General features: G+C 42.6%; 1 protein-coding gene across 11 annotated transcripts in view; it reads left to right on the plus strand.

The window, feature by feature from the left end:
* WDR17 (WD repeat domain 17) overlaps nucleotides 1-26,860 on the plus strand; it is a 187,724-nt gene that overhangs the window by 20,630 nt on the left and 140,234 nt on the right. For 5 of the 11 annotated variants that reach the window (XR_012236779.1, XM_073606568.1, XM_073606651.1 and 2 more), the window contains exons 3-4: nucleotides 14,594-14,765; nucleotides 23,819-23,914. The exons of 1 other annotated variant lie outside the window; for it this stretch is intronic. Coding sequence is in view for 9 of the 10 variants with exons in the window: in XM_073606568.1 (XP_073462669.1) it covers nucleotides 23,864-23,914 (51 nt within the window). In the remaining variant the exon portion in view is untranslated. Of the gene's footprint in view, nucleotides 1-14,593; nucleotides 14,766-23,705; nucleotides 24,227-24,266; nucleotides 24,402-26,860 lie in introns of those variants that run through there. 5 more of the 11 variants (XM_073606605.1, XM_073606595.1, XM_073606578.1 and 2 more) reach the window with 5 other exon arrangements.

The following is a 26,860-nucleotide window of genomic DNA, read 5'->3' on the forward strand; positions in this document are numbered from 1 at the left end:
TAGTGTCCGCCCCGCCTCCCTACAGTCACTATGTCTTTGGATAGGCGGTGGGGGGCGGTCCACAGTCTCAGCGCTGCCTCTGCCTTCTCCGTCTCCCCTCAGCGGGCGAAAAGTCCCCCTCCCCGTGGCGGACGAACAGCAGCCAGAGTGGATTGTGGACACCCACTCACACAGTGACAGGACAGTCAGCCGGTCAGGTGGGCCCCTCACACTGACAGGCGGGCCCCTCACACGGCAAACGCCCCCCCTGAATTGGTGGAACTACAGGGCCCAGTGCTGGGGTCGCTGGGTAGGTGGGGCCCCCCAGGCAAGTGGGGCCCCCGGGCAACTGCCCAGTGTGCCCATGTGAAAAGACGGCCCTGTGGCCAACCACTAGGAGTTTTATTGTCAATAGTGCATGCTGAGGAAGCATATACATATTTGGGACTGACCTTGAGCAAGCTTCCTTTCCTGCTTAAGCTTGGGGAGGGTGCGAGCATTGTGTTCATGATCCAGCTCAGCCCAGGAGGCCTTTGCATGTGTTTGGTGCAAAGCCTGGGAGTGTGTTAATGGAATCCTGCATGTCCAGGGTGGTATTACTGCTTTATGAGGTTCTAGGTGAAAGGTGCTTCCAAGAGAATGGGTTTCTGGAGCGAAGAAGGCGATGCCAGGGGTGACTTTGCTGCAGCAATTCCTGAGGACAAGGAACTCTCAAAAAGGCTTCTGGATTGTCTGGGGGGGGGGGTCATTGACGCTGCTGCTGTACAAGGTACAAGATGAGGGTCTCAGCTTAAAGGTTCTCTATCTGTTCTGGAGTATATGAAGGAGTTTGCAAAATTCAATAGGAGTGTCTGAATTCCCTACTCCTCTGAGTTGCTCTTTTTTTGGAATAAAATCTCTAAAAAAGCATTAAAATAACTGGCGCTTAATTGTTATACATCCTGTATTTTCAGCCAAGGACTTAGCCTGCCCTGCCATTGAGGGTACCTCACATTCCTCCGAGAATCAGGAGGGTGCTACACTGTGTTAAATGCCAAAACTCAATTAACAAAACTCCAACTGTGCACTCTGAGGGCACCGTATGCCTCGATGATGTTTAGAGACGTTTTTTCATTATTGCAGGTGGGTGAAAGTGGGAGCATTCTGACTCAGAGACAAATCAAAATGAGCATACATCGAGTATACAGACAAGGTGTGGGAGGAGGAGTGTCTGGGATATCTGCATCTTGAATTGCAGAAAATTGTATGAAAAATTTAGCATCTGTGTTTGCTTTTCTTTTTAAAAGCATCCTATCAACACCTAAAGTACAGTTTTATGTGGACTTATATCTAGGGACTCATGCACACTGCAGCTCAAAAAAAACTGCTTTTACAGGCATTTGAGCTTTTACTTGTAAAAGCTTGAGGAAGCTTGTGCTTTTTTGTGCTCTTTTGCACGTTTTAATTGAGACTATTTGAGCTTTTTTGAGCTTTTTTAAGCATAAGCGTTTTATTTTCACAAAACCTCCCCTCAGCTTAATTTTCTCTTTTTTGTGCATTTTTGTGCTTTTTCATGCTTCTTTGCGCTTTTTTGCACTTTTTTGGGCACTTATACATCTTTTCTGCTCGAAAGCTCCTCTTCAAACCAATTTGGTGGATTTTTTTTCTGCCTGTAAGAGCATATGCCTGTAAACTCCTGAAAAATCCATAGTTTGCATGGACACATTTGCTAACATGGAGGGCAGTTTCCAAGCAGAAAAAAATGAGAGCTCAAAAAAGCTCAAAAATCTGTAGGAGCCGCTTTCCTTGAGATTCTTTGATAAGCATCCTCCAGCTATTGTACATGTAAAGAATTTCTAGTATCAGAGATCCAGGGTTAAAAGGTTATGTCAGGCTGATACATTATAGAGTTGTGCTCATAAGTTTACATACCGTGGCAGAATTTATGATTTCTTGGCCATTTTTCAGAGAATATGAATGATAACACAAAAACTTTTCTTTCACTCATGGTTAGTGTTTGGCTGAACCCATTTATTATCAATCAACTGTGTTTACTCTTTTTAAATCATAATGGCAACAGAAACTACCCAAATGACCCCGATCATAAGTTTACATACCCTGGTGATTTTGGCCTGATAACATGCACATAATGTGACACAAAGGGGTTTGAATGGCTATTAAAGGTAACTATCCTCACCTGTGATCTGTTTGCTTGTAATTGGTGTGTGTGTGTATATAAGGTCATAGAGTTTCTGGACTCCTGATAGACCCTTGCATATTTCATCCAGTGCTGCACTGACGTTTCTGGATTCTGAGTCATGGGGAAAGCAAAAGAATTGTCAAAGGATCTGTGGAAAAAGCTAGTTGGACTGTATAAACAGGAAAGGGATCTAAAAAGATATCCATAGAATTGAGAATGCCAATCAGCAGTGTTCAAACTCTAATCAAGAAGTGGAAAATGAGGGGTTCTGTTGAAACCAAACCACGGTCAGGTAGACTAACTAAAATTTCAGCCACAGCTGCCAGGAAAATTGTTCAGGATGCAAAGAATAATCCACAAATAACTTCAGGTGAAATACAGGACTTTCTGAAAACATGTAGTGTGGCTGTTTGAAGATGCACAATAAGGAGGCACTTGAAGAAAGATGGGCTGCATGGTCGAGTTGCCAGAAGAAAGCCATTACTATGCAAATGCCACAAAGTATCTTGGATATTCCAACATGACAATGATCCAAAACACAAGGCCAAGTTGACCTGTCATTGGCTACAGCAGAATAAAGTGATGGTTCTGGAGTGGCCATCTCAGTCTCCTGACCTCAATATCATTGAGCCACTCTGGGGAGATCTCAAATGTGCAAGACAGCCCAAGGATTTACAGGTACTGAAGGTTTTTTGCCAAGAGGAATGAGCAGCTTTACCATCTGAGAAGATAAAGAGCCTCATCCACAAATACCACAGAAGACTTCGAGCTGTCATTGATGTTAAAGGTATTACGATTATATGGAACTGGGGTATGTAAACTTTTGATCAGGGTCATTTTGGTAGTTTCTGTTGCCATTATGATTTAAAAATAGCAAACAAGGTTGATTGATAATACATGGCTTCAGCCAAACACTAACCATGAGTGAAATAATTTTTTTTGTGTTATCATTTATATTCTATGAAAAAATGACCACAAAATCATAAATTCTGCAAGGGTATGTAAACTTATGTACACAAATGTATGTGTGCTCCTGAATAGGTAGCCCGATGGATTGTACTGAAAGAGGATTTGTGTCAGAGACTCCAAAGCTGATTATTGTGTGGATGAGCTTTCTTTTAATAGACCAACATAATAGACCAACTCTCATAGACAGTCATTACATTGGCAACTGAAGTAATATAAAACTCATCTATATAATGACAGCAGTCAAACAGAAGTAGTGATTGTCAAAATGCCAAAAAGACCAATATATGCATAATATTATAGAGCACATATCGTAAGTCTGTTTTGGGTCTTGGCATACCAAATATGACATATAATATTTTAAATACTTATAACTAGATTTTGTATTTGAAATGATCATGGCAAAAGAATACATTTTCTAAACTGCTTAGCTGCAGAGGAAGCCTAGCCTTTTGGGTCTCCAATTGTTTGGAGGCTGCCTTCCTGGGCTCACTCACTGAACTACATAACTTGGTCTGTAGATGGTCTAGGGCAGGGATCTGCAATTAGCGGACCTCCAACTGTTGCAAAACTACAAGTCCCATCATGCCTCTGGGTGTCATGCTTGTGGCTGTCAGAGTCTTGCTATGCCTCATGGGATTTGTAGTTCTACAACAGCTGGAGGTCCGCTAATTGCATATCCCTGGTCTAGGGCCTATAGTAATGTACCAAGTCCTACTAGGGCTATCCTACTGGTCTGGGCAAAAGATAGTGTCACATGCCTGGTTGAGGCCAAACTGACGAGAGGGCTTCCCCTTACACCTCCTGTCCTTTTTCTCCTGGAGGTGATGACAGGATATAATAGGGCACGGAGTGGCACGGGTGCCTTGTAGGAGATTCTGGCTGAAAGAACCTTGCAGCAAGTGCCGAGTAGCAAGCAGACTGATGAGCTGGCTGAAGCAGGGACACAGCAGCAGGTGCGGAACCATGGACAGAAAGCAGGTTTGCAAGCAGGCGGATGCAGGATCTCGGGTGGTCAGGCAAGATTCGGTATTATCTGGGCAGCAGAGGTACATAATCAGGAACCAAAGCAGAGTCAGGGCCAGGCCGGGGTTGACATCGGGTGAGCAGAAAAGGTACCAAAACAGTAGGTAGAAGGCAGGGTCAGGTCACAAGCCAGAATCAGCAATGGAGTTTCAGGAACAATCAGGGTTAAGACAAGCTGGGAAGTACAGCAACAGGTCACAAACGAAAGAAGCTGTTGACCACTCAGCAATCCTCTGGTCTCTGCAGCCAGTTTAACTGCTTGCCGACAGCCGGCTGTCAATTGACGGCCAGGCGGTGCAGCTCTCGTTGCGGGAGGGCGTCATATGACGCCCTCGCTTTTCCGGCCCTCCAGGGGGCGTGTGCACGCCGCCGACAGCAAACGCGCGCGCCCGCCGTGTCACTGGGCACCCGGTGCGCATGCCCGGCGGCCGCGATGTCTGCCGGGCCCCCGCGATTGCCCGGTAACACAGCAGGACCGTGGTAAACACACAGATCCACGTCCTGTCAGGTGAGAGGAGACCAATGCTGTGTTCCCAGTACAGAGGAACACCGATCGGTCTCCTCCCCTTGTGAGTCCCCGCCCCCTACAATTAGAAACACTCCCTAGGAACATAATTAACCCCTCGATCACCTCCTAGTGTTAACCCCTTCCCTGCCAGTCACATTCATACAGTAATCAGTGCATTTTTATAGCACAGATCGCTGTATAAATGTGAATGGTACCAAAAATGTGTCAAAAGTGTCCGATGTGTCCGCCGCAATATTGCAGTCATGATAAAAATCGCAGATCTTTGCCATTACTAGTAAAAAAAAAAAATAATAATAATGCTATAAATCTATCCCCTATTTTGTAGACACTATAACTTTTGCGCAAACCAATCAATATATGATTATTGCGATTTTTTTTTTACCAAAAATATGTAGAAGAATACGTATCGGCCTAAACTGAGGAAAACATTTTTTTAAAGGAAAAAAAATTGAATATTTTATTATAGCAAAAAGTAAAAAATATTGTGTTTTTTTTCAAACTTGTCACTTTTCTTTTGTTTATAGCACAAAAAATAAAAACCGCAGAGGCGATCAAATACCACCAAAAGAAAGCTCTATTTGTGGGGAAAAAAAGATAACAATTTCATCTGGGTACAGTGTTGTATGACTGCGCAATTGTCATTGAAAATATGACAGCGCTGAAAGCTGAAAAATGGCTTGGGCAGGAAGGGGGTGAAAATGCCCTGTATTGAGGTGGTTAAATAGGCAATTGAGCGCCAAGGATTCACATACAAAGTGAAACATTCAGTTTGCTAAGTGAACATCATCTACTTTTTTTTAGCAAATCAACCGAAATGATTTAATCACTACTCATTTTTAGCTTCAAAATTTTTTTAACAGATTAAATTCTGCGTATTTAAACGATTCAGTATTAGGCCCCTTAAACACGGGGCGGGCTCTGTTGGAGTCTGTCTGCTCAGCAGAGAATCTGTCCACTGATTCCTGCTGAGCAAGCAGATGGCTGGTCCATGTCTGTTCCGCTTATGCAGAGCAGACACAGACACAGCCCACTCTTCTCTATGGATGGTCAGATGTAAACGGACTGCCTGTCCGTTTTACACCCGACCGCCATCTGATCCGATCTGCCAGACGGATGGGGAATGGATCCCCATCTTTCTGTTTTTAGTGGGCAGGATCAGATCAGATGTCAACGGACACATATCCACTGACACCCGCTGCTCCATAGAAGGGACTGGAGGGTCTGATCAGAGCTGCCTAAAAATCTGATAGGTGGACCTGATTGGTCCGCCTATGTATAAGGGCACTTATGCCTGCTGTATATTTTCTATTATACAGACAGAGAAAAATTGAGACAGCAAATTAAAGCTGAACTCTAATGCCCTGTACACACGATCGGACATTGACCGGACATTCCGACAACAAAATCCATGGATTTTTTCCTACGGATGTTGGCTCAAACTTGTCTTGCATACACACGGTCACACAAAGTTGTCGGAAAATCCGATCATTATAAATGCAGTGATGTAAAACACGTACGTCGGGACTATAAACGGGTCAGTAGCCAATAGGTTTCATCTCTTAATTTATTCTGAGCATGCGTGGCACTTTGTGCGTCAGATTTGTGTACACACGATCGGAATTTCCAACAATGGATTTTGTTGTCGGAAAATTTTATAGCCTGCTCTCAAACTTTGTGTGTCAGAAATTCTGATGGAAAATGTGTGATGGAGCCCACACACGGTCAGAATTTCCGACGGAAAATCCGACCGTGTGTACAGGGCATTAGAATGACCTGAATTGCATACTTACATTGATCCAGTTTGGCTTACTGTAAGTAAGTATACTTATCTGATAGGCCACTTTGAAAGCTGAAAATAGCTCTAGTAGATAGTGCTACTACAGTTATAGCCATGATCTTATAGGTCCTACTGAGGTTCAATTCGAGTGACTTCCCTGTGCATACTGACAGCTTTCAGAGTGGCCTATCAAATAAGTATACATACTTATATTAAGTGTGTGCGAAGGGAATTGGGGGGCGCTTGCTCAGCACTGTACCATTTAAAGTGGAACTTTACTGCATCCATAAACCAAAAACGCTATTTAATTCATTATTCATATTCTAAGCAAACTCCTCCCATCCATCCATGTCTCCATGCTTTATTTTCTGAGAAATCACTTTGAAAAACACCACCCTAGCATTTATGACCATGGCCATCTTGAGTGAGGGCAAATGATTCATGTAGCATTTACCTCCTGGAATCCATCTGCCCTTTGCTTAGGCATGCAGGCAGGAGGGTGTGCTTAGCTGAGAAAACCTCATTTCCTCTCCTGACAACTCCTGGGATGTATGACATCATTTGCCTAGGCATGGAAACCAGGAAGCAACTGAAGAAATGGGGAAAAACAAGGTTTAAAACAAATAAATATGATATACTTTCCTATCTATTTACTAATGCTAGCCGCGTGAGGATTACAAATAGTCAGTGTTGTTTGAGAGAGTGAAGTTCCACTTTAGCAACAAGTAACTGCAAGGCGTGTTCTGATTGGACAAGGCGGAGAAGAGGGACATTGATGTCATGATCTCCACCTTGTCTAATCAGAGGAAGATTGCAGCTATCACTGTACAAGTGCCTGTACTACAGTGATTGTCAGCTTCCCCAGAGGCCCATGTCTTCTTGGTTGAGTATGTGCTCCACAGGTATTAGAGCTAAGCTGCCACCTCTTATCAGAGGGAGTCAGGTTGTTATTCAGAATTCCCATAGAGGCTCCCATAGGAGTCCTCACTCTTGGGAGGAGGCCACAGGATAGAACCAGCATGTTGGAAGGATTAGATCTCCCAGTGCGCTTTATAATCCTTTAAGACAATCTTTAGTCTGCAGCCAGACAGAAGAACATATGACCTGCTCTTCTGCCCACCTGTCCCTCTAGTATAAGTTTAGGAACAAAAGCTCTAAAAACCTTTTGTGTTTTACACAGTGTACATGGAGCCTATTAAGCTTCATGTAAACTGCTGCTGGTAAACGGACGTTTAGCCCAGGTTCACATTGAGCTGCGGGATTGAAGCCATTCGAGTTCAGCTGAACTCGCACAATTTCACTCCAGCAAGTCACTCCCGATTTCGGCGGCGATTTCACAGACATCTGTGCGGGTTTGAAAGCACAAAAAGTAGTACAGAAACTACGCCACAAATGCAGCGTCGCACCGATTAGGACGGTGCCATTGCCGGAAATTGCCGCCGATTTGACATGTCAAAACGCACCAATGTGATCCAGAGCTTAGGAGCAGTTTTTTTTTAGCTGCCCCTGAACTCTCCTCAATGTTATCTTATCAGTACATGTACACAGGGTTGTTTATAGTCGTTTCTAGGCAGTTGAGTTTAGAAGCATTTTTTGGAAAGCAAAAAAATGCTTTCAGGATGGATGTTCAGAGGCATTTGGAATGCCAAACGCCTGTAACCGCTTGTAAACACGGTAACTCGCGTTTAGCCGTGTTTCGTTTACAGGCGTTTTTCATTTTTGACTATTTGTAAAAAAATGCTTCTAAACGTAAACGCGGCAAAATGTAAAAAAAATAATTTTTAATTAATTCTTAATATTTTTTTAATATTAATATTTTTTACGCGGCTAAACGTGGCAAAACGTAAATTAAAAAAAAAAAAATGCGGCAAAACGGACGTTTTTAAACATCCGTTACTATCTGTCAAGTTAAATCGTTCAGGAGAGGTTTTTATTAACGCCCCAGGTACATTAAGCCTTACAGTTTTGAAATAAAATGATATATTTTGCTTTGTAAGATGTTAACATTTGGAAAATAGGAGTCCTTCCCATGTGTTCATCATTGTATTTAAATACATAAATGACCCATTTTAGTTATTCCTTCTGTGTTTTGCCGCGGAAGCGCTCTGCTTCTTTCCTGAAGATCCTATGTTCTGCACTGTACATGACTTGACGTACCAACCAAGCTGTACACACAGAAACTCTGATGTGTACCATAGTGAATATTAAACTAGAAAACATTGGTTACAGAGCTGGAAGCAGGATCATCTTGTAGAGTGTAAAAAGCCTAATACCCGGTACACACGATCAGAAAATCGTACGAAAAATACAGATTTCGGAGCGATCGTACAATAATTGGATCGTTAGTACAGAGCTTTCGAGAGCCGATCAGGACAGTTCATCCAATATTATTTCATTATTTGGACAGTTCATCTGATATTATTATATGCACAAAAAATTTTTTCGGACGATGCCAGATTGTACGATTTTTGTTTAATCGGTACAGCTGTCGTTCGAAAATGCAATACAAATGCATTACAACACATAACATCACTTCCGAATTTTTATTCTGTTATACGCAAATTTTCGTGACTTTAGTAAACTCTTCATATTCGATATGAGATTAGCATGCAAAAAAAAAAACGGACGATCATTCATCCGATGATCTCATTGTGTGTACGGGCCATAAGGCTGAAAGTTATCAAATACAAGGAAGAAAATGATGTTAGATGCAGCAGCTGTGAAAAGATGAACTTGGACTTGAAAGTTCACTTCTGGTATATGTAGAGATTTGTAGCCTTACTCAGGTAAGGGGCAGGTGGCCTGGGCCTATATTACCCCCTTTTAGTTGGCATATCTTTGTAAAGCAGGGTTATTCCTGTATCAAGAACCAGGCTGGAATTGGGGTTGTACAAACGTTTTAAAAGATGGAAATCATTTGTTTGTCATTGATCTCATCATTTATTTCTCTATATCATAAGTATGCAGACCAAAACAAAATGTTTTCCTGATTTTAATAATATGTACTATTCCTTGAGTAGATTTGCTGTCCCTAGTGACAAATCCAAAATTCTTGCACACAAAGAAAGTCCAGTTGGCTGCACTGCCTTGGCTCCCCTGGAGCTGACTGGACTTTCTTTGTGTGCATATCGCAGTGGCGTACTGGGCTGACACCCCTTCTATGCTGATGAAGAGAACTGCAGTTACTGGCTTACCTGGAGCAGCGGGGCTTGTGTGATATGTGAATCCAAAATTCTTGTTTTCATTTTTCCGAAAGATGAAGTCTGATTGGTTGCTACTGACAACAGCCTCACCTTTGTACTCATCTTCTCTTCTTTTGTTTGCAAAAATCATCTACAGTGCATTAGTAGCACACCCCAACAGTTATAAGTAATTATTATCCTTGTGAACCATAAAGAGGCTATGATTGGGCAAAGCAACAATGTCTATACACTGTACACCCCCCCCCTTTTTTTCCACAGGTATGTATACTTATCCAGGCACCTTCCTGGTGTAGCATCCTTGGGCTTAGTCTATGGACAGTAATCTTAGGAAGTATTTGGGTTGATTTACTAAAACTGGAGAGTGCAAAATCTGGTGCAGCTCTGCATAGAAACCAAACAGCTTCCAAGTTTTCTTGTCAATGCTTTATTGAACAAGCTGAAGTTAAAAGCTGATTGGCTACCATGCACAGCTGCACTAGATCTTTCAGAATAGTTGATGCTTGGAATGGACTTGTTTGGGACAAACATAGATTTATATTCGGTGTAAACAAAAAGAATATATATACAATATCTTACAAAAGTGGGTACACCCCTCACATTTTTGTAAATATTTTATTCTATCTTTTCATGTGACAACACTGAAGAAGTGACACTTTGCTACAATGTAAAGTAGTGAATGTACAGCTTGTATAACAGTGTAAATTTGCTGTCCCCTCAAAATAACTCAACACACAGCCATTAATGTCTAAACCTCTGGCAACAAAAGTGAGTACACCCCTAAGTGAAAATTTCCAAATTGGGCCCAAAGTGTCAATATTTTGTGTGACCACCATTATTTTCTAGCACTGCCTTAACCCTCTTGGGCATAGAGTTCACCAGAGCTTCACAGGTTGCCACTGGAGTCCTCTTCCACTCCTCGATGACATCACGGAGCTGGTGGATGTTAGAGACCTTGCGCTCCTCCACCTTCCATTTGAGGATGCCCCACAGATGCTCAATGGGGTTAAGGTCTGGAGACATGCTTGGCCAGTCCATCACCTTTACCCTCAGCTTCTTTAGCAAGGCAGTGGCCATTTTGAAGGTGTGTTTGGGGTCATTATCATGTTAGAATACTGCCCTGTGGCAAAGTCTCCGAAGGGAGGGGATCATGCTCTGCTTCAGTATGTCACAGTAAATGTTGGCATTCATGGTTCCCTCAATGAACTGTAGCTCCCCAGTGCTGGCAGCACTCATGCAGCCCCAGACCATGACACTCCCACCACCATGCTTTACTGTAGGTAAGACACACTTGTCTTTGTACTCCTCACCTGGTTGCTGCCACACATGCTTGACACCATCTTAACCAAAAAAGTTTATCTTGGTCTCATCAGATCACAGGACATGGTTCCAGTAATCCATGTCCTTAGTCTGTTTGCAGGCTTTCTTGTGCATCATCTTTAGAAGAGGCTTCCTTCTGGGATGACGCATGGTCTAAGCACTGACAGGCAGACCCCCCACCCCTTCAACCTCTGCAGCAATGCTGGCGGCACTTATATGTCTATTTCACAAAGACAACCTCTGGATATGCCGCTAAGCACGTGCACTCAACTTCTTTTGCCGACCATGGTGAGGCCTGTTCTGAGTGGAACCTGCCCTCTTAAACCGCTATATGGTCTTGGCCACTGTGCTGCAGCTCAGCTTCAGGGTCTTGACTAATTAGGCCTAATTTGGACATTTTCTCCTAGGGGTGTACTCACTTTGTTGCGAGCCGTTTAGACATTAATGGCTGTGTGTTGAGTTATTTTGAGGGGACAGCAAATTTACACTGTTATGAAAATGTCCAAATTGGGCCCAAAGTGTCAATACTTTGTGTGGTCCCCATTATTTTCCAGCACTGCCTTAACCCTTTTGGGCATGGAGTTCAACAGAGCTTCACAGATTGCCACTGGAGTCCTTTTCCACTCCTCCATGATAACATTACGGAGCTGGTACATGTTGGAGACCTTGTGCTCCTCCAACTTCCGTTTGAGGATGCCACACAGATGCTTAAAAGGGTTTAGGTCTGGAGACATGCTTGGCCAGTCCATCTCCTTTACCTTCAGCTTCTTTAGCAAGGCAGTGGTCATCTTGGAGGTGTGTTTGAGGTCATTATCATGTTTGAATACTGCACTGCGGCCCAGTCTCCGAAGGGAGGGGATCAAGCTTTGCTTCAGTACGTCACAGTACATGTTGGCATTCCTGGTTTCCTCAGTTTCAAAGTCTTGGCAGTCTTCTTATAGCCTAGGCCATCTTTATGTAGAGCAACAATTCTTTTTTTTCAGATCCTCAGAGATTTCTTTGCCATGAGGTGCCATGTTGAACTTCCAGTGACCAGTATGAGAGAGTGAGAGTGATAACACCAAATTTAACACGCCTGCTCCCCATTCACATCTGAGACCTTGCCCAGTTTGGACATTTTCACAAAGAGGTGTACTCACTTATGTTGCCAGTGGTTTAGACATTAATGGCCGTGTGTTGACTTATTATGAGGGGACAGCAAATTTACACTGTTATACAAGCTGTACACTCACTACTTTACATTGTAGCAAAGTGTCATTTCTTAAGTGTTGTTACATGAAAAGATATAATAAAATATTTACAAAAATGTGAGGGGTGTACTCACTTTTGTGAGATACTGTGTGTGTGTGTATGTGTGTGTATATATATATATATATATATATATATATATATATATATAATGTGTGTGTGTGTGTGTGATAATGGGGCCCAAGATCACCAGTGGCCATTTGTAAAAGCAAACAGTTCTTTAATTCCACCAAAACAGGTAACGTAAATAGCTTTCTTCAGCACAAAATCAAGTAAAAAGTTCACAGTTCTAATAAAACAAGGACCTATACAACTGGTTCATGGCCAAACTCTTGGTCCCTCCCACACTGGGGTAGGGTTCCTCCATGGTTTAGGGTACTGGACAAGCCGCAGAGGTTCAGCAACAAGTGTCTCAGTTCCCAAGAGCGTTCACCTGTCTGTGCTTTCAGCTTGTGAGCTACTCCACACTGCTTCACTGGCACAGGTGCTGATTTCCCCTCTGCTGCCTTTTAAGACTTCCTTTTCTGGGGCTTAACCGCTTTAGGACCAGAGCCCTGGTAGTCAGTGTTTGGAGGTTCTTCCCACTGAAAACCCTTTGAACCTCCAAAATTCCAGGTCCATAATATGGACTTATCAATCCAGAGAGAATTGGAAATCAGTCCTCTCCAACCAAACTTCCCCCGGAACACTTCACCCTGCATAGGTGAGAACCCCTGACTACCCAGCAATGTCTCCAAAATTGTCTCTCTTAAAGGGAACAGAACTCATATATCAGGGAAATGTACCTGCCATCCAGGCAGGGCCGGTACTACCACTAGGCAAACTAGGCAGCTGCCTAGGGCGCCCTACTGCCTAGGGGGCCTGGCCACTGGTGTTCCTACTCCCTTCTCTCTGCAGCAAGCAACTAAGTCTCAGCATCAGCAGGCAGCCACCGCTCTGTTTGCACATAGTGTCAGAGGCGCAGCGGCGGTGGAGAACTGTGTCCCGACTCCCGAATGAATGGAAGCAAGCAAACATTCATTGATGAGTGCTGGTAGGCTGAATTGATGGGCGCTGGTGAGGCTGCATTTGATGGGTGCTGGTGAGGCTGCATTTGATGCTTGAAATAGACTTGCTTGGGACAAACATATAGTTCTATATTTGGAGGAAAAAAAATGTATATATATTAATATAGGGGCCTGAGATCACCAGCAGCCATTTGTAAAAACAAACAGTTCTCTATTAATTCCTCCAAAATGTGTGTGTGTGTGTGTGTGTGAGATAATGGGACCCAAGATCACCAGTGGCCATTTGTAAAAGCAAACAGTTCTTTAATTCCACCAAAACAGGTAACGTAAATAGCTTTCTTCAGCACAAAATCAAGTAAAAAGTTCACAGTTCTAATAAAACAAGAACCATACAACTGGTTCACTGCCAAACTCTTGATCCCTCTCACACTGGGGTAGGGTTCCTCCATGGTTTGGGGTTCTGGGCAGGCCACAGAGGTGTCTCTGCAACAAGTGTCTCAGTTCCCAAGAACGTTCACCCTTGCTTTCAGCTTGTGAGCTACTCCACACTGCTTCTCTTGGCTGGAGAGGTCTGATTTCCAGTACTCCTGTAACATAGGCTGAACATGCAAACGTCAGCCTGTACTTTAAATCAGGAGCAGGATTCTAGGGTGACAACACTACACCTCCATCAATTTACAGTGAGTGAAGATTGCCACCCTGTAGTTGGAACTGTCACACTAGCGGGATCAACAGGTTAAAATAGAGAAAGCAAAAATCATAAAAAATAAAATAAAGGCAACCACCACCTCTAAGGACTGCTAAGGTGCAATATATTCATGCACCATTCTCGAGTTTACAAACACTTTAACCTTTAAGAAGTAGCTCTGGATGTCTGTGACATTTAACCTTAATCCTCGCCTAACCTTAACCATTACTCATAATTGCCAGGAAGCTATACTTACCTTACAATTGCCAAAAAGTACTGGAAACTTGTTTTTTTTTTTTTAAATCCTTAAGCCAAGATCTTACGGTGCCAAAATCTCATGACCAATAGCAAAAATTCTAGTGCAACCACAAAGATCAGTACTTAGAAGAAAGCCATGATAAAAGAGGCCAGGCATCACGCTAATATTAACCCAGTCTCTAAGCTACTACCTGATCTTCATCTACGATACATGTTCTCATGTCCTATACTCTTGCACAAGTAGTAACGACGCTGAATTTTCACAGCCCGGCATCACACACAACAGTGCCAAGATTCCAGTGTTTAAAGCTATTGATTTGTTTACTTAAGATGCAGTTTACTTTTAATCAATTTATATGGTAAATGCGGTTAGAGAGCCTAGTTTACCAAAGCACTTACTGAATGTTGTTTTTCAGGCAGAACACAAATAGCGCTAGTATGTGCACACCAATCAAACAAACAAATGAATAATTATTTCACGCAGCAGTACCACCGGGAGTTGTATCCAGGCAACAGGAGAACAGGATACCATAACAACATCTTTTTGTGAACTTTAAATCCCATTCAGATAAGTTGAATACATATACAGTAAGTGTATTCCAGTACTGAATTACTGATGTCTGTGCATTATCTGCATATAAGATTATGGGTATTCTAAAGTTTTCAAAACCGCTTTACAATTGTGCAAAATATATTTTTATTTTTTTGGGCATTTTATATTTTCTTTCTATTTAAAGGCACTATTGTAAACTCAGACATAACTAGAAATGTTGGTCTGTTGGATTTGAGAATTGTGGGGGAAAAAACTGCGCTACAGCAAATTGCAAGGTGAAAAAAGAACAGTAAAGCTGCCAACACTCAAACATACAAGGTTCAGAGTGGATATTAAGGTGACATGTGGCGCTAAATGAAAGATATATAAACGTGTATCCTGGATGTGGTTCAGCTAAAACAAAATATAATGTGCAGGTGCACCATAACAAAAACAAAAATAGACTGTGCTCAATGCGGTGAGTATATGCAACATAAAACAATAGTCCACAAAAAAAAGGTGAAGAAGTTCTTCCCGTGAGAGTGTCTTCAATCACATGGGAATGGTAAATCGCTTGTCTAAAGTTACTTTCAATGACAAATTCTGAGATAAATGAATATTCTTACCGACTGTGGTGGACCCTGAGTGTCACACGACAAATGGGTCATACAGGCTCGAGATCCTATGAGATATGGATCAGGTGCTGGATGCAGGAGGGTCAAACAGGTCCGATATGGTGTCCCCAACTCTCGGTGCGTGAATTCCACATGTACTCTGCGGTCCAAACGATGGTCTCCAAAAACGCCTCCTCATGGGCTCCAAGGGTTACAGGTGGAGGTGAGAGCCCTTAATATATTAATAGTTAAAAGACAAGGTCTGACCATATAGCCAGCCTAGAAAAAATATTCACTTGGAGTTGGTCAACAGGGACAAAGAGATAGAAAACTTGAATCTCTGTGTGTGTGTATAAAGGAAACTAGTGATGCAAGTGGGTTGCTAGAAAAAACAAAACATAACACCAGATTAATTTATCCACACAAACAAGGATATTGTATTCTGACAGCAGGACACGCATATTACTTAGTCAGCAGTTGATCAAACAATTGACTTCGGTCAAGCAAGGACAGCTACATACTGAATGAAATTCAACTGTTCCAATTTCACTCTGACTTCAGGGGGCAATTTGAGAGACATCTGTGGGGGTTCATGCACAGATATCTATTGAAATTGCTCCCGAAGTCTCCAAAAGAAGTGCAAAGTCGGCTTTGCACCGATTCGGACAGTGCCATTGCTGGCAATAGGCTCTGATTTGGCATGCGATTAGACATGTCAGATCGGCCCAATGTGAACGAGGGCTTAGACAAATAAATGTAATTAAAGCACCTGGACCAGATGGTTTACACTCACAGTTTTTTAAAGAGTTAGGGCTCTTTCACACAGGCCGGCTCCACCATCAGATCTGCCTGCTCGGAGGGGGATCTGTGCACTAATCCCTGCTGAGCAGGCTGGTGACAGGTCTGTGTCCGCTCCACTTATGCAGAGCAGACACAGCCCAGTTTCCTCTATAGCCAGACAGGTGGGGAATGCATCCCCCATCCGTCTGTTTTTAGCGGATGGGATTGGATCAGATCCGATGTTGGCGGGTGGAAACTGACACATGTCAGTTTGCATCCACCCCTCCATAGAGGGCAAAGGATGGTCCTATCGGGCCCACCTAAAAAAACTGACAGACTGACCCAATCGGTCCACCTATGTGAAAGAGCTCCTGGGCCCCGTTCACACATGCAAACTGTTTGTCTGTTTTTTATCCATCCGTCAACTGATGAAAAATGGACATCAATGCATCTCTGTGGGTGGATGATCATCCATTTAGGTCTAATTCACACTAGTGCGTTGATCTGCATTTTAGCGCAGCTGTAAAACCCAGGTCAATGCAAAGACGCCTAAAAAACAATAGTTTTTTTATGTGTCCTGTACACACTACAATGCTGAGTTTACCTGTGTTGTGTTAAAATGCAACATGTATACATTTTAACCCAATGCAAGTCAACAAATGTAAAACGCATATCTACGCAAAGCAGCGCAACGCAAGTAAAGAAAAATAAAATTTGCTTTGTGATTTATTTTTTTCCTTACAAGCACCCAACATACCAGCAGCCATCTTTGGGGGATTGAAGAGTGAGGAAAAGAGGAGCGTGTGCAGAGCAGGTGCTTTCTGTCTGTGTATCATGATTTATTGACATTGACGACTTTATAGCCCATGTTTGGGCACATAAAATCCTGTACGACACCCAGCAAAATATTATAAGGATAACAGTTTTCATTCACTCCTTCTCTAACCCACATGATCTGATGTCACAGAAAATCCTACAAAATGCATTTTACAGCGCTCTAAAATGCATGTCAATGCACATCAAAAAGTGCATCAACACAACTCAACGCATGTTAAAATGTGCATAAAATAGATTGAAATGTACGTCTATTTTCCCTGCATTTTATCGCAAGGCTGTGTGAAGTCAGCATTACACCTGTTTACATCTGTTTTTCGTCTGTTCCATTTTTTTAATGGAACAAAAACAGGGCTTTGATCTGTTCCAGAAAATGGATGTTGATGGATGCAGATGTAAACAGACAAAGTCTGTTTTTGCATTGGTTGTTAGGAGTCCACCGGTGTCCTAACAACCAGTGACTAATTTCTTCTGTCAGCTCGGATTTCCACTGACAGTACAGACTAAATGCAGCAGGGGGCAGTGTGTACAACAGACAAGGGAGGGGGTGGGCAGTGTGTGCAGAGAGGAGCAGTGTTTACAGTGAGAGGGTAGTGTGTACATACATGTCACTTGCCGGCTCTGACTGTTATTGCCAGCTCTGAATGTAATTTCTGCTTTTGTGTTTACTTTATAGCGCTGGAAAAGGAAATGTCATTCGGACTGCCTCTAAAGTAGAGAAAGGGGCGGGGTCACCTGGTGACGTAACTTTGTTGCTGGCTTAGAGGAGTGCTGGCTATGTATTCTCAGCTGTTTTTTTCCCCTCTCTCCTGCTAGATGTGCTGTGGCTGTGTAAAATCCCCCGCCCTCTCCTGACAGCAGCAGAGCCTGTGAGGAGGAGACTGGATAACACAGCAGTCGCATGGGACACTGGGACATGAAGTCCTGGAGGAGCGATGCATAGGGGAATTGAATGCAGCTAGAAGCTTCAACACCCATGAATCCTGGCAAACAGGGGAGGCGAAGACAGACGTTTCCTGGGCTATAAAGAAGAAATTGGGGTCTTTTGGAGGAAGCCAAACTTCACAGATCCGTTGCCTCAACTGAGCCTGTGCAGAGACCGGGTGCCATATCAGAGTGGTGCGGGGACTAGAGAGTGCAGACCTTTTGCCCTGGCTAAGCCTGTGTAGAGACTGTGTGCCATATCAGAGTGGTGCCGGGTTTATAGAGTGTGATCCTGTTACTTTTGTTGAACCTGTGCAGAGATCGGGTACCCTTGCTGCATCCATAGAGCCTGAGGACTAAACCAGAGAAAGGTCTTTTACTGTGCTGGGATCAGAGACCTGTTCTTGCATGTGTGCCTATACCAGAAAGGACAGAGCATGTGAGGTTCAGAGCTGAGAGACTGTAACAAGTGCACAGCCTCGGGGTCCCAAAGTTAGCCAGCTTAAATTTGCTTGGCTTCTCCAGGTGAACACTGATATTTTTCAGTGTGATTGGTTGCAAATATTTCTCAGGGACTGATTGGGTGTGACAATTCACTTTAGACTGAGTGACCATTGGTATTTCACAAGAGACTGAATGACTGTTGATACTTCATAAGAGACTGACTGCTGATACTTCATAAGAGACTGATTGACTGCTGATACTTGATAAGAGACCAATTGACTGCTGAAACTTCACATGAGACTGAATGACTGCTGATAATTCATAAGAGATTGATTGACTGCTGAGACTTCACATGGGATTGAATAGCTGCTGATACTTCACAATAGACTAAATGACTGCTGATACTTCATAAGAGACTGACTGCTGATACTTCAGAAGAGACTGATTAACTGCTGCGACTTCATAAGAGACTGGTTGACTGCTTAAACTTCACATGAGACTGAATGACTGCTGATACTTCACAAGAGACTGAATGGCTGCTGATATTTCATAAGAGACTGAATGGCTGCTGATACTTCATAAGAGACTGAATGACTGCTGATACTTCATAAGAGACTGAATGACTGCTGATACTTCACAAGAGACTGAATGGCTGCTGATATTTCATAAGAGACTGAATGGCTGCTGATACTTCATAAGAAACTGAATGACTGCTGACACTTCATAAGAAACTGAATGACTGCTGACACTTCATAAGAGACTGATTGCTGATACGTCACAAGAGAATGATTGACTTCTGATACATTACAAGAGACTGAATGACTACTGATACTTCACAAGAGACTGAATGACTGCTGATACTTCACAAGAGACTGAATGACTGCTGATACTTCACAAGAGACTGAATGGCTGCTGATATTTCATAAGAGACTGAATGGCTGCTGATACTTCATAAGAAACTGAATGACTGCTGACACTTCATAAGAGACTGATTGCTGATACGTCACAAGAGAATGATTGACTTCTGATACATTACAAGAGACTGATTGACTGCTGATACCTTACAGGAGACTGAATGACTGCTGTTATTTTGCAAGAAATTGATTGACTGCTGATACTTCACAAAAGTCTGAATGACTGCTAATACTTCTCAAGACACCGAACGACTGCTGATGCTTTGCAAGATATTGAATGAATGCTGTTACAGCAAAAGATACTGACTGAGTACTGATACTTCACAATAGACTAATTGACTGCTGATACTTCACGAAAGATTGATTGACTGCTGATACTTTACAAGAGCCTAAATGACCAGTAATACTTCACATAAGACTGAAAGACTGTTGATATTTAAAGACTGAGTGTATGCTAACACTTTATAAGGGACTGCTGATACTGTATAGGAAATTGGTGACCATGGATATCTTAAAGAAGATTGGTGACTGATGATACTTTATAGGTAATTGTGTAGTTGATCTTGTGTTACATGAGAATAATAATAAATGAGACAGAATGCTGATATTCATAGGATACCAAGTTACTGTTGACACAGTACAAGAGACTGAGTGAGTGCTGATACTTTACAAATGACTGAGTGCTTGCTAAAAATTTACAGGAGTGACAACTGCTGTATTACAGCACATGGATGTTTAACTAGAATTAGTGAAGAGAAGGGCAACTAAATCAATAGAGTATGATGGACCTCACTTATGAGGAAAGGCGATCTTAACTAGATGTATTCCTCCTTAGTATAATGCATTTAAAGGGATATATGATCACCTTGAATTAATACAAAGTGGTACATGTAGTAAACTCCGAGGAAAGTTGATTACTTTAAGGTGCCCCAAAACACAAGAGCACTTTTTGCGGCCAGCGCTGAGGATCGCAAATCTCAAGAACTGCATTGCAGCAGTCCAGAAGGATTGTGATGTCTCCCTCTCTAGTGTGGAAGAGGAAAGTAAGTGTAGCACCTTCCTAGAATAGGCTGCTAGAGAGGAAAATTTAGTTTGTGGCTACTCTGTAAACAGCGGAGGAGTGTTTGATAATTTTTGGTTGCTCTGGGTCTCAAAAGCTGCAGGCTCAACTACTTCTCCCTGCTTTCTAGTAGGTTATAGAATGTAGTAGGCTGGAAGAGGCAGACCCTAGGCCTGAATATTTACGAGGTCTCAGCCAATCCCTGGGTGGGGAGTGCTCAGTAGGTGGCTGAGAAGGAGATAAACAGTCCAAAACATGGAGCCAGCGGGGTTCTCGTCCTGAGGAAGGAGATCCCAGCCTAGGAGGGCTGCTGCCCTTCTGGGCAAGTCAGCTGCAGAGAGAGTTCACTGAGGTCCCAGCTCAGAGGAGCAGGAGGGCCTATTTTCCTGGAAGCAGCTCAGAGTAAATAAAAGGGTGTCCTCTGAGGATTCGGCCTGGAGATTTTTGGGCCAGTGTCTTGCCACTAATGGATAGGAGGTATCCCATTTTCTGGAGACACAGTGAGTAGATCCTAGTGACTGTTTGCTGTTAACCCCTTGTGTGACTGTGTCAGTGCTGCTAAAGGGGAATTGGTCCTGCAGGGGAGTCCCAGAAGAGCTTGCGTCTCCAGTCTCTGCAAAGAAGGGAGCTGCCCTTATAAGAGAGTATACAATAGAAAGAGTCCTCCAAACATCTGTCCACTAAATTCTGTAGCACCCCATCCAAGTTTAACCAGAAATAAAGCCTGAAAATACATCTACTGCTTGGTTCTTGTGAGAGAGGCTGTACAAGTATTGTGTTCCTGGCTGCCTGGGAACCCAGAAGAGAAAAGAAACTGGAACAAATTAGCGGGACCAGTCAAAGGGTCTGTGTTCCATAAGTGTATTTTCTCACAGCTTTAATAGGGTGTGGGGGCTTTAAACCTCGAATAAGTGCATTTAGCTTTGTAGATGCTGGTGTGTTACAGGATAAGTTTACCTTTGGGAACATGTTACATGTTCCACCTGTTTTTTAGGTAGAACATGTAACATGTTCCCACTGCTGCAGCCGTTTCCCAACCCGTTGCCTCTAGTGACAGGGAGCCGGGGATCTTCTCCCTGAACTCGCTGTCACAAATTTGTAAAAAAATGCAGCTGTGCAGTGCTCCGTCCAAATGGCTTGCATCATTCATTCACAGAGCTCTGCAGCGGTGACAGCTTGCTGCTGGAGGACTTTGTTTCAAGGTAAGTCTTTCATAATGTACAAGTATGTGATGCATACTGGCACATTATGCCTTTACCTTACAGAGAGAAAGTGTTTTTTTTTTTACAAGTTTACTACTGCTTTAAATGTTGATGATTGCAGTGCTACCAGCAAGTAGAAAAATGGTGGGCTTGTTCTGGGTGGATGAGCCAATGAAAACTGAAAAGTTTAGTGTTATCACAATTTATCTTTTTAATTTTTTTTATATTATTTGAACATATTGATTTATTATATTATGTTTTGATCAGCTGTACATTTTAAATATCATATATCATAACATCATCATCATATAAAAAAATGTGTAGAGTACAGTGAGATGATGCAGACATGAATCTTTTTGCATGCATATTGCCAATGCTCAGCAATCAGTAGTGAAAAATCTGTCTAATGCAGATACCGCTTGAAGTTGTAGCTCTAAAATCTGCTACATGTCTGGACTTTGGTGATAACACAATATAAAATTAATTGCATTGGCAGTCTTGACAAAAACATATTCTTTTATGAAATTGGAGACTTGCTGTGAGCTACGGATACCTTTTTTAGGTTTTTAAGGTTGCTTAGTACGCTTCTGTGCACAGCAATAGCAGCCTTTCTCAAACTTTTTACTCATAGGGGAACCTATGAAATAATTTTCAGGTTTTGTAATAAAAATGCCCCTTACATTGATGACCAGTGAAAAAATGTCCCTCTTATAGTGGTGATCAGATTGCCACCTTTACAGACAACTAAAAAGATCATTGGTGCCATGCAGCTATGCAGCTGCTTATGCTACGTGGTATTGGTCACAAAACTTTGTAGATGCCATCAAATGTAAAATCATTCAGCCACAGCTCAAGGAACCCCTAACAACTTCTGGAGGGATCCTATGGAATGGTTAATCCCAATGATATTCGTCACCGGGGCCATATGCAATTCTTTTCAGCCGCAATTAGTTAAAAGAGGATCACATACAGTGACCAATTATATGTATATATAATTTATACACAGTATCTCACAAAAGTGAGTACACGCCTCACATTTTTGTAAATATTTTATTATATCTTTTCATGTGACAACACTGAAGAAATGACACTTTGCTACAATGTAAAGTAGTGAGTGTACAGCTTGTATAACAGTGTAAATTTGCTGTCCCCTCATAATAAGTCAACATACGGCCATTAATGTCTAAACCACTGGCAACATAAGTGAGTACACCCCTTTGTGAAAATGTCCAAACTGGGCAAGGTCTCAGGTGTGAATGGGGAGCAGGCGTGTTAAATTTGGTGTTATCACTCTCACTCTCTCATACTGGTCACTGGAAGTTCAACATGGCACCTCATGACAAAGAAATCTCTGAGGATCTGAAAAAAAAGAATTGTTGCTCTACATAAAGATGGCCTAGGCTATAAGAAGACTGCCAAGACCTTGAAACTGAGGAAACCGGGAATGCCAACATGCACTGTGACATACTGAAGCAAAGCTTGATCCCCTCCCTTCGGAGACTGGGCCGCAGTGCAGTATTCAAACATGATAATGACCTCAAACACACCTCCAAGATGACCACTGCCTTGCTAAAGAAGCTGAAGGTAAAGGAGATGGACTGGCCAAGCATGTCTCCAGACCTAAACCCTTTTAAGCATCTGTGTGGCATCCTTAAACGGAAGTTGGAGGAGCACAAGGTCTCCAACATGTACCAGCTCCGTGATGTCATCATGGAGGAGTGGAAAAGGACTCCAGTGGCAATCTGTGAAGCTCTGTTGAACTCCATGCCCAAGAGGGTTAAGGCAGTGCTGGAAAATAATGGGGACCACACAAAGTATTGACACTTTGGGCCCAATTTGGACATTTTCACTTAGGGGTGTACTCACTTTGTTGCCAGCAGTTTAGACATTAATGGCTGTGTGTTGAGTTATTTTGAGAGGACAGCAATATGACACTGTTATACAAGCTGTACACTCACTACTTTACATTGTAGCAAAGTATCATTTCTTCAGTGTTGTCACATGAAAAGATATAATAAAATATTTACAAAAAATGTGAGGGGTGCACTCACTTCTGTGAGATACACTATATATATATATATATATATATATATAAAATATATATTGGTTCTAACAAAACAAAAAAAAAGATAGAAATCCAAACAAGCAAACAAAATGACTCCTATTAAACCCTGCAGTTGCCAGGCTACTGACAGCGGCTGTGTATAAGTGCTGTGACACAATACTCATGCCTTTTCTTGCATCCTTTAGGAAGGCTGCATTATCCTGTGAGCAGGTCCTTCCATCTCTCTAGTCAACTGTTTTTTTTTTGTTTTTTGTTTTTTTTTTGCTGGAGAGAAAAAGCAGGATACGGCAGTCTTCTGGAAGCCGCTGAAATCTGGAATGGACATGGAAATCCTTAAGTGGTTCACAAAATATGACACATATGTCAAGGTAGGCATACTTCTTCCAGATGTTTAGCCATGCACTGTATTTCAAGGAAGGCAGGATTTGGACTCTTTTAATAGACTGCTGCTTTTTTTTTTTTTTTTTTTTATTTCAGCCTTTTATTTTTTTAAATGGACTTCTTTGAATAGGAACGGAAGAGGGTTCAGTTTTACTGCAGAAGAAGCTGGTTACAAATCGTTATTTTTTTTTCTGCTTTCTTCCATCTCCGTGGAAACTGCAATAATCTTTGATATCATTGCGAATATTTCACTGGTACCCTGGATGTGTTCTATCAGCCTTGTTTGTTATTCCTGGGAGGTATGCAGAGGTGATCTAAAAAAAGATGCAGCTATTGAGTGATAAGAAAAAGGTGACTGCTGGGATCACGTTGCTGAAGGGGCTCGTTTTTAATGTATTTCAAAACCTCGTCCAGCCCTCTGCTGCCATTTTGTTCAGAGTGATCTGATGAATGGTGTTTCCTGCAACTTACAAGGTGGGATACGCTATGTCTGCCAGGAGTCAGCAGGGTATTTTTAATCCACTTTGCTGGCAGTTGAGGCAGTGGCAGAAGCATCTGGCACTTAGCATGTGCATTTTAGATACATCAAGCGTCAGGTCTACAGGAAATCCGTTTCGTGTTCTCTTCATGCACCTCTATTGTCAGGTGCCCTTTTTTTTTTTCAGGTGGAAACAAAGATAAAAGCCTGGTTATATCCTTTTCTCATCTGGACATTGAAATCCTTTCTTCCTATAAATATATGTATATCTTAAAAATATCTCTAGGACCTGCTGCAAATGGTAGTTTATTATTTGGTTATTAGTTTAGAATTGAAGGTCTTAGAAATAACAAGAAATGTTTTTCGGCTATATTAAACAAAGTCAACTTACGATGAATTATAGAGGAGCGAGGGATAATATTAGCAAACATTTATGTAATGTTTACATGGTCCTATAAAAAGATTTATATATACAGTATATGGTGCTACTTTGTAGAACTACTGTATGATGGCCCTTTGTTTTTGCAAATTAGCAGCCATTTTGTACAAAAGGAGGTTAAACTATGACAGATTATTCAGTTCACTATTAGTTATTATTACACAGGAAGTCTAATGGAATATATTTGTTATACTCACAATTAAAATGAGTGCGGGAGTTTTCGGTGCATTGACTTTGGGTGCTAAAGTACTTCACACCTGAAAATTTGAAATCTTTTCATTTCCCAGGTCTTAGTTCAAACATATTGTATCACACATGAAATATGTCATTAAAAATTACTGATATCTTGAACATAACACCTAAGCATACAACTCAAATGAAATCTTATACAGAGCCCTCAACCAGTGGCGGCTGGTGAAGTTTTAGGATGGGGGCGCAATCCCTTCCACTTCTCATAAGCCCCACCCCTTATGGAATCCCCCACTCCATTCCCTGTATTCCACTTGCTTTCACCCATGGTGTTAGGAGTATACATTTCAGCATCACAGGACAGAGTATACAGCCCCAGCACCACAGGACAAAGTATACAGCTCAGAATCACAGGACAGAGTATACAGCCCAAGCATCACAAGACAGAGTATACAGCCCCAGAATCACAGGACAGAGTATACAGCCCCAGCATCACAGGACAGAGTATACAGCCCTAGCATCACAGGACAGAGTATACAGCTCAGCATCACAGGACAGAGTATACAGCTCAGCATCACAGGACAGAGTATACAGACCCAGCATCACAGGACAGAGTATACAGCCCCAGCATCACAGGACAGAGTATACAGCTTAGCATCACAGGACAGAGTATACGGCCCCAGCACCACAGGACAAAGTATACAGCTCCGAATCACAGAACAGAGTATACAGCCCCAGCATCACAGCACAGAGTATACAGCCCCAGCATCACAGGACAGAGTATACAGCCCCAGCATTACAGGATAGAGTATACAGCCCCAGCATTACAGGACAGAGTATACAGCCCCAGCATCTCACAGGACAGAGTATACAGCTTAGCATCACAGGACAGAGTATACAGCTCAGCATCACAGGACAGAGTATACGGCCCCAACACCACAGGACAAAGTATACAGCTCAGAATCACAGGACAGAGTATACAGCCCCAGCATCACAGCACAGAGTATACAGCCCCAGCATCACATAACAGAGTATACAGCTCAGCATCACAGGACAGAGTATACAGCCCCAGCATCACAGGACAGAGTATACAGCCCCAGCATCACAGGACAGAGTATACAGCCCCAGCATCACAGGACAGAGTATACAGCCCCAGCATCACAGGACAGAGTATACAGCCCCAGCATCACAGGACAGAGTATACAGCCCTAGCATCACAGGACAGAGTATAAAGCTCAGCATCACAGGACATAGTATACAGCTCAGCATCACAGGACAGAGTATACAGCTTAGCATCACAGGACAGAGTATACAGCCCCAGCATCTCACAGCACACAGTATACAGCTTAGCATCACAGGACAGAGTATACAGCTCGGCATCACAGGACAGAGTATACAGCTCCAGCATCACAGGACATAGTATACAGCCCAAGCATCACAGGACAGAGTATACAGCCCCAGCATCACAGGACAGAGTATACAGCCCCATCATCACAGGACAGAGAATACAGCCCCAGCATCTCACAGGACAGAGTATACAGCTTAGCATCACAGGACAGAGTATACAGCCCCAGCATCACAGGACAGAGTATACAGCTTAGCATCACAGGACAGAGTATACAGCTCAGCATCACAGGACAGACTATACAGCCCCAGCATCACAGGACAGAGTATACAGCTCAGAATCACAGGACAGAGTATACAGCCCCAGCATCACAGCACAGAGTATACAGCCCCAGCATCACAGGACAGAGTATACAGCCCCAGCATTACAGGACAGAGTATACAGCCCCAGCATCTCACAGGACAGAGTATACAGCTTAGCAT

Source organism: Aquarana catesbeiana, linkage group LG01 (genome assembly GCF_042186555.1).
Source record: "Aquarana catesbeiana isolate 2022-GZ linkage group LG01, ASM4218655v1, whole genome shotgun sequence".
Lineage (NCBI taxonomy): Eukaryota > Metazoa > Chordata > Amphibia > Anura > Ranidae > Aquarana > Aquarana catesbeiana.